At 42.9% G+C, this 8389-nt stretch overlaps 1 protein-coding gene across 5 annotated transcripts in view; it reads right to left on the reverse strand.

Annotated features, from left to right (window-relative positions):
• The window catches only part of LOC110527018 (sodium/potassium/calcium exchanger 1-like), a 37359-nt gene that overhangs the window by 20950 nt on the left and 8020 nt on the right, over positions 1-8389 (reverse strand). For 3 of the 5 annotated variants that reach the window (XM_090223226.1, XM_090223224.1, XM_090223225.1), the window contains exons 4-5: positions 1552-1659; positions 1246-1354 (exon numbers count right to left, since the gene is read on the reverse strand). In XM_090223226.1, the coding sequence (XP_090079352.1) occupies positions 1246-1354; positions 1552-1659 (217 nt within the window). The remainder of the gene's footprint in view (positions 1-1245; positions 1355-1551; positions 1660-8389) is intronic. The other 2 variants (XM_090223227.1, XM_090223228.1) reach the window with 1 other exon arrangement.

Consider the following 8389-nt stretch of genomic DNA (forward strand, 5'->3'; position numbering starts at 1 on the left):
CAGTAGTGACTATAGAAGGTCCCTGTGGCAGTAGTGAATATAGAAGGTCCCTGTGGCAGTAGTGAATGTAGAAGGTCCCTGTGGCAGTAGTGAATGTAGAAGGTCCCTGTGGCAGTAGTGAATATAGAAGGTCCCTGTGGCAGTAGTGAATATAGAAGGTCCCTGTGACAGTAGTGGATATAGAAGATCCCTGTTGCAGTAGTGAATATAGAAGGTCCCTTTGACAGTAGTGAATATAGAAGGTCCCTGTGGCAGTAGTGAATATAGAAGGTCCCTGTGGCAGTAGTGAATATAGAAGGTCCCTGTGGCAGTAGTGAATGTAGAAGGTCCCTGTGGCAGTAGTGACTGTAGAAGGTCCCTGTGGCAGTAGTGACTATAGAAGGTCCCTGTGGCAGTAGTGACTATAGAAGGTCCCTGTGGCAGTAGTGACTATAGAAGGTCCCTGTGGCAGTAGTGACAAGGCCATCAGACTGTTAAACAGCCATCACTAACATAGAGAGGCTGCTGCCAACATACTGACTCAAATCTCTGGCCACTTAAATACATGGACATAATAAAGGTTTCACTAGTCACTTTAAATAACGCCACTTTAATCATGTTTACATACCCTACATTACTCATCTCATATGTATATACTGTACTCTACACCATCTACTGCATCTTGCCTCTGCCGTTCGGCCATCTCTCATCCACATATTCTTATTCATCCCTTTACATTATGTGTGTATAAGGCAGTTTGTTGTGAATTTGTTAGAATACTTGTTAGATATTACTGCACAAGCATTTCGCTACACTCGCGTTAACATCTGCTAACCATGTGTATGTGACCAATAAAGTTTAATTTGATTTGAATAGACATAATACATGGTTCAGTAGCTCCTCCCAGGAGGCATAGCTTCCTGGTCCCTGGTACTGTACAGGAAGGACAATAGTTTAGGACCATTATTTAGGACCATAGATTAGGACCATAGATTAGAACCATAGTATAGGACCATAGATTCGCACCATAGATTAGGACCATAGATTAGGACCATAGATTAGGACCATAGTTTAGGACCATAGATTCAAACCATAGTATAGGGCCATAGTATAGGACCATAGATAAGGACCATAAATTAGGACCATAGATTAGGACCATAGACTCGTACCATAGATAAGGACCATAGATTAGGACCATAGATTAGGACCATAGATTAGGACCATAAGGGTCCCTGTAATAATAAAGACTGATATAAAGTCCAGTACCTTCTCCCAGTGGGTCCAGTGTGTGGATCATCAGCTGGAAGATGGTGTTTCTGTTGGTGCTGTTGTGGAGAGACGCATTACTGCCTCCTCTCTGGAGAGTGGGCTTCACCTGGGACATAACAAACACACCACACACACACACACACAGGGTTGAAGCCACGGCAGATCACGCCAGGTTACATTCAGGTAAAGACCTCTTTTTGCTGGTCACTTAAATGACATCTAAAAAAAATGTAAAAAAATATAAACTATTTTACAATCAGTACACAACCTCATCATGACATCACAATCAAAGAGTGTTGAGACCTTCAGTTTTTCTCTGTCTCTCTTCTGGGGTGAGTCTTGAGGTTGTGGTTTGGGTTCTGGTGAAACATTGTTTTGAGGTGGATCAGGTGATGGATGTCCACTGTTCTGCTGTAAATACAGGAATACTTTAGTACACGTTCACAATAGGAACCAGAGAGAGGAGAAAAGGCAGACTGTTAAAGAACTACTCCAGTGGGCTAAATATACTGAATGGCTTTTACATGGTCAGGTTGTATTCTGATTGTAAAAAGGAAAGTCTGTTTTTTGTAGTCCAGAAAAAAGTATGTTGTTTTAACCAGAAAAGAATGTCTTTATGAAATCCCATGCCAACATTTGCCCAGCTGGGTAGAGGATGCATAATGGGTGTCTACTGAAGACAGGATCAGCCAAAAACAGGATTAGCCTAGTGGTTAGAACGTTGGACTAATTACCGGAAGGTTGCAAGTTCAAATCCCCGAGCTGACAAGGTACAAATCTGTCGTTCTGCCCCCTGAACAAGGCAGTTAACCCACTGTTCCTAGGCCGTCATTGTAAATAAGAATTTGTTCTTAACTGACTTGCCTAGTTAAATAAAATAAAAATATAACAACAGTGATATTAGTGAGAACAGGTAACTGCCAAAATAAAGGAGAACAGCAACATAAAGTGTTTTAACAGGGCGTTGAGCCAGAACAGCTTCAATGGCATAGATTCTACAGGTGTCTGGAAGTCTACTGGAGGGATGTGACATCATTCTTCCACCAGAAAATTCCATAATGTGGTGTTTTGTTGATGGTGGTGGAAAACACTGTCTCAGGACCCACTCCAGAATCTCCCACACAGTGCATTCCCGAGTGGTGCAGCGGTCTAAGGCACTGCATTGCTTAGGGGCGTCACTACAGACCCGGGTTCGATCCGGGGCTGTAATCACAACCAGCCGAGATCGGGAGTCCCAAAGGGTGGAGCACAATTGGCCCAGCGTCTTCCGGGTTAGGGGAGGGTTTGGCCGGGGTAGGCAGTCATTGTAAATAAGAATTTGTTCTTAACTGACTTGCCTACTGACTTGCCTATAAAAATAAGTATTCAGGTCCCTTGACTTTTCCCACATTTTGTTACGTCACAGCCTTATTCTAAAATTGATTAAATTAAAAAAAATCCTCAATTTACACAAAACACCCTAAAATGAAAAAGCAAAAACAGGTTTTTAGAAATATTGTCAAATTTATTAAAAATAAAAAAACAGGAATACCAGAACAGAAAGTATTCAGACCCTTTGCTATGAGACTCCAAACTGAGCTCAGGTGCATCCTGTTTCCATTGATCATCCTTGAGATGTTTCTACAACTTGATTGGAGTCCACCTGTGGTCAATTCAATTGATTGGACATGATTTTGGAAAGGCACACACCTGTCTATATAAGGTCCCACAGTTGACAGTGCATGTCAGAGAAAAAAACCAAGCCATTGAGGTTGAAGGAATTGTCCGTAGAGCGCCGAGACAGGATTGTGTCGAAGCACAGAACTGGGGAAGGTTACCAAAAAATGTCTGCAGCATTGAAGGTCCCCAAAAATACAGAGGCCTCCATCAATCTTAAATGGAAGAAGTTTGGAACCACCAAGATTCTTCCTAGAGCTGGTCGCCTGGCCAAACTAAGCAACCTGGATGAGAAGGGCCTTGGTCAGGGAGGTGACCAAGAACCCGATGGTCACTCTGATAGAGCTACAGTGTTCCACTGTGGAGATGGTAGAACCTTCCAGAAGGACAACCATCTCTGCAGCACTCCACCAATCAGGCCTTTATGCTAGAGTGGCCAGACGGAAACCAATCCTCAGTAAAAGGCATGTGACAGCCCGCTTGGAGTTTGCCAAAAGGCACCTAAAGGACTCAGATCATGAGTAACAAGATTCTCTGGTCTGATGAAACCAAGATTGAACTCTTTGGCCTGAATACTGGAGGAAACTTGGCACCATCCCTATAGTGAAGCATGGTGGTGACAGCATCATGCTGTGGGGATGTGTTTTAGCGGCAGGGACTGGGAGACTAGTCAAGATCGAGGGAAAGATGAACGGAGCAAAGTACAGAGAGATCCTTGATGAAAACCTGCTCCAGAGCGCTCAGGACCTCAGACTGGGGTGAAGGTTCACCTTCCAACAGGACAACGTCCCTAAGCACACAGATAAGACAATGCAGGAGTGGCTTCGGGACAAGTCTCTGAATGTCATTGAGTGGCCCAGCCAGAGCCTGGACTTGAACCCGATCGAACATCTCTGGAGAGACCTGAAAATAACTGTGCATCCACCTGATAGAGCTTGAGAGGATCTGCAGAGAAGAATGGGAGAAAATCCCCAAATATAGGTGTACCAAGCTTGTAGCGTCATACCCAAGAAGACTCGAGGCTGTAATCGCTGCCAAAGGTGCTTCAACAAAGTACTGAGTAAAGGGTCTGAATACTAACATTTCTAAAAAACAGTTTTTGCTATGTCATTATGTGGTATTGTGATGTCATTATGTGGTATTGTGATGTCATTATGTGCTATTGTGACGTCATTATGTGCTATTGTGATGTCATTATGGGGTATTGTGATGTCATTATGTGGTATTGTGTGTAGATTGATGAGGGGGAAAAAAACAATTGAATCCATTTTAGAGTAAGGCTGTAACGTAACAAAATGTGGAAAAAGTCAATGGGTCTGAATACTTTCTGAATGCACTGTAAGTGTTCAATTGGGTTGAGATCTGGTGACTGAGATGACCATGGCATATTGTTTACATCGTTTTCATGCTCATCAAAGCATTCAGTGATCACTCGTGCCCTGTGGACGGGGGCACCGCCATCCCATAGGGGCATAGCCATGGTAACCAAAATAATGGTCTGCCCAGCATTTTATACATGACCCTAAGCATGATGGGATGTTAATTGCTTAACTAACTCAGGAACCACACCTGTGTGGAAGCACCTGCTTTCAATATAATTGATATCCCTCAAGTGTTTCCATTATTCTGGCAGTTACATGTACTTGTTTGTTGATAGGTTCAAAAGTACTGATGGTAGCACCCTGGATACACTACTACAAGTGCCTTAGTCCTGATAGGTTCAAAAGTACTGATGGTAGCACCCTGGATACACTACTTCAAGTGCCTTAGTCCTGATAGGTTCAAATATACCTACTGGGGTTCTATGAGTTGCCTACAACAGTATAAACCGTGTACTTGCATGTCATTTTCTTAGCAATCCCACACCAACCATCATACTAATGGGGATCCCCATTAGTTCCTGCCAAGGCAGCAGCTACTCTTCCTGGGGTTTATTATGGATCCCCATTAGTTCCTGTCAAGGCAGCAGCTACTCTTCCTGGGGTTTATTATGGATCCCCATTAGTTCCTGCCAAGGCAGCAGCTACTCTTCCTGGGGTTTATTATGGATCCCCATTAGTTCCTGTCAAGGCAGCAGATACTCTTCCTGGGGTTTATTATGGATCCCCATTAGTTCCTGCCAGGGCAGCAGCTACTCTTCCTGGGGTTTATTATGGATCCCCATTAGTTCCTGCCAAGGCAGCAGCTACTCTTCCTGGGGTTTATTATGGATCCCCATTAGTTCCTGTCAAGGAAGCAGCTAGTCTTCCTGGGGTTTATTATGGATCCCCATTAGTTTCTGCCAAGGAAGCAGCTACTCTTCCTGGGGTTTATTTTGGATCCCCATTAGTTGCTGCCAAGGAAGCATATACTCTTCCTGGGGTTTATTATGGATCCCCATTAGCTGTTGCCAAGGAAGCAGCTACTCTTCCTGGGTTTTATTATAGATCCCCATTAGCTGTTGCCAAGGAAGCAGCTACTCTTCCTGGGGTTTATTATGGGTCCCCATTAGCTGTTGCCAAGGAAGCAGCTACTCTTCCTGGGGTTTATTATGGATCCCCATTAGCTGTTGCCAAGGAAGCAGCTACTCTTCCTGGGGTTTGTTATGGATCCCCATTAGCTGTTGCCAAGGAAGCAGCTACTCTTCCCGGGGTTTATTATGGATCCCCATTAGTTCCTGCCAAAGCAGCAGCTACTCTTCCTGGGGTTTATTATGGGTCCCCATTAGCTGTTGCCAAGGAAGCAGCTACTCTTCCTGGGGTTTATTATGGATCCCCATTAGCTGTTGCCAAGGAAGCAGCTACTCTTCCTGGGGTTTATTATGGATCCCCATTAGCTGTTGCCAAGGAAGCAGCTACTCTTCCTGGGGTTTATTATGGATCCCCATTAGCTGTTGCCAAGGAAGCAGCTACTCTTCCTGGGGTTTATTATTGATCCCCATTAGCTGTTGCCAAGGAAGCAGCTACTCTTCCTGGGGTCCAAACACATTAAAGCACTTAATACACACATAAAACTAAAGATAAAACAGTACATCATATAACATTATAACGTCACTACATATCTACAATACATAATGTATAACACCACCATACAACAATATTACGACGTATGTGTTGATGGGTTCTGATTTCTAAACGTGAAATATGAAATATCCTTATTCGTGTCACTGAGGGAGAGAGGGGAATGTAGAACGTTTACATTAAGTCAGGATATGTTATTGTTAGTCATCAGGGATCCTATGGGAGGAGGAAGAGACACAGTCTGGTACAAGTCAACATGGCAGCCGTGGGGAGGAGTGAGGAATTTGGGCGGAGGTCTTGGTTAGATGAAGAAGAAGAACAAATGTTTTAGAACTCTTACTTACTTTATTAAAATATATATATATATATATATATATATATATATATATATATATATATATATATATATATATATATATAAACTATTTTCTACATTGTAGAATAATAGTGAAGACATCAAAACTATGAAAAAACACATATGGAATCATGTAGTAACCAAAAAAGTGTTAAACAAATGAAAATATATTTGAGATTCTTCAAAGTTTCCCTTTCCCTTGATGTCAGCTTTGCACACTCTTAGCATTCTCACAACCAGCTTCACCTGGAATGCTTTTCCAACAGAGTTGGAAATATGTTCCCACATATGCTGAGCACTCGTTGGCTGCTTTTCCTTCACTCTGTGGTCCGACTCATCCCAAACCATCTCAATTTGGTTGAGGTCGGGGGATTGTGAAGGCCCGGTCATCTGATACAGCACTCCGTCACTCTCCTTTTCGGTAAAATAGCTCTTCCACAGCCTGGAGGTGTGTTGGGTCATTGTCCTGTTGAAAAACAAATGATAGTCCCACTAAGCCCAAACCAGATGTGATGGCGTATCGCTGCAGAATGCTGTGGTAGACATGCTGGTTAAGTGTGCCTTGAATTGTAAATAAATCATAGACAGTATCACCAGCAAAGCACGCCCACACCATCACACCTCCTCCTCCATGCTTCATGGTGGGAAATACACATGCAGAGATCATCTGTTCATCCACACCGCGTCTCACAAAGACACGGCGGTTGGAACCAAAATTTTCCAGTTTGGACTCCAGTCCAAAGGACAGATTTCCACCGGTCTAATGTCCATTGCTCGTGTTTCTTGGCCCATGCAGGTCACTTCTTCTTATTGGTGTCCTTTAGTAGTGGTTTCTTTGCAGCAATTCGACCTTGAAGGCCTGATTCACACGGTCTCCTCTGAACAGTTGATGTTGAGATGTGTCTGTTACTTGAACTCTATGAAGCATTTATTTAGGCTGCTATTTCTGAGGCTGTTAACTCTAATGAACGTATCCTCTGCAGCAGAGGTAACTCTGGGTCTTCCTTTCCTGTGGCGGTCCTCAAGAGAGCCAGTTTCATCATAGCGCTTGATGGTTTTTGCGACTGCACTTGAAGAAACTTGAAAGAGTCTTAAAGTAATGATGTACTGTCGTTTCTCTTTGCTTATTTGAGCTGTTGTTGCCATAATATGGACTTGGTCTTTTACTAAATAGGGCTATCTTCTGAATACCACCCCTACCTTGTCACAACACAACTGATTGGTTCAAACTCATTAAGAACTAAAGAAATCCCACAAATTAAGTTTTAAGAAGGCACACCTGTTAATTGAAATGTATTCCAGGTGACTACCTCATGAAGCTGGTTGAGAGAATGCCAAGAGTGTTCAAAACTGTCATCAAGGCAAAGGGTGGCTATTTGAAGAATCTCAAATATAAAATATAATTTGATTTGTTTAACACTTTTTTTTGGTTACTACATGAGTCCATATGTGTTATTTCATAGTTTTGACGTCTTCACTATTATTCTACAATGTAGAAAATAGAAAATGTAAAGAAAAACCCTTGAATTAGTAGGTGTTTCTATTCTTAGGTAGGGGAATGACTTTAGCTTCCCTCCAGCCCTGAGGGCACACACTTTCTAGTAGGCTTAAATTGAAGATATGGCAAATAGGAGTGGTAATATCGTCCTCTGTTGTCCAGTTGACACCCTATTGCAATTTGGGACGCAACCTGTAAAAATGATGAGCATATAAATCATATTCAACCATTTCTCTGCTGAAAAAAAACGAAAAGACAACCCAGATGCTTTACAGAATGACTTAAGACACCCAGGACTAGCAGGGGTGAATCTCTAGGTCCCAAATGGCACCCAATTCCATTTATAGTGCACTACTTTAGACCAGGGCCTTATAGAGGGTAGGGAGTAGGGAGCCATCTGGGTATCCATCAGCCTAGATGTGAAGGGCTGTCAAATGCCCCAATTGACCCAAGACATTCAATTAGTGCCACGCTTCCACACTCATCAGCACCTGATTGCAGGAGTGTTGTCCTGAGTGTGTGTTGTAGTGTGTGTTGTAGTAGTGTGTGTTGTAGTGTGTGTTGTAGTGTGTGTTGGTGTGTTGGTGTGTTGGTGTGTTGGAGAGTGTGTGTTGGTGTGTTGGAGGGTGTGTG

The sequence above is a fragment of the Oncorhynchus mykiss genome, chromosome 26 (genome assembly GCF_057628025.1).
Source record: "Oncorhynchus mykiss isolate SJ-2025 chromosome 26, ASM5762802v1, whole genome shotgun sequence".
Taxonomy (NCBI): Eukaryota; Metazoa; Chordata; class Actinopteri; order Salmoniformes; family Salmonidae; genus Oncorhynchus; species Oncorhynchus mykiss.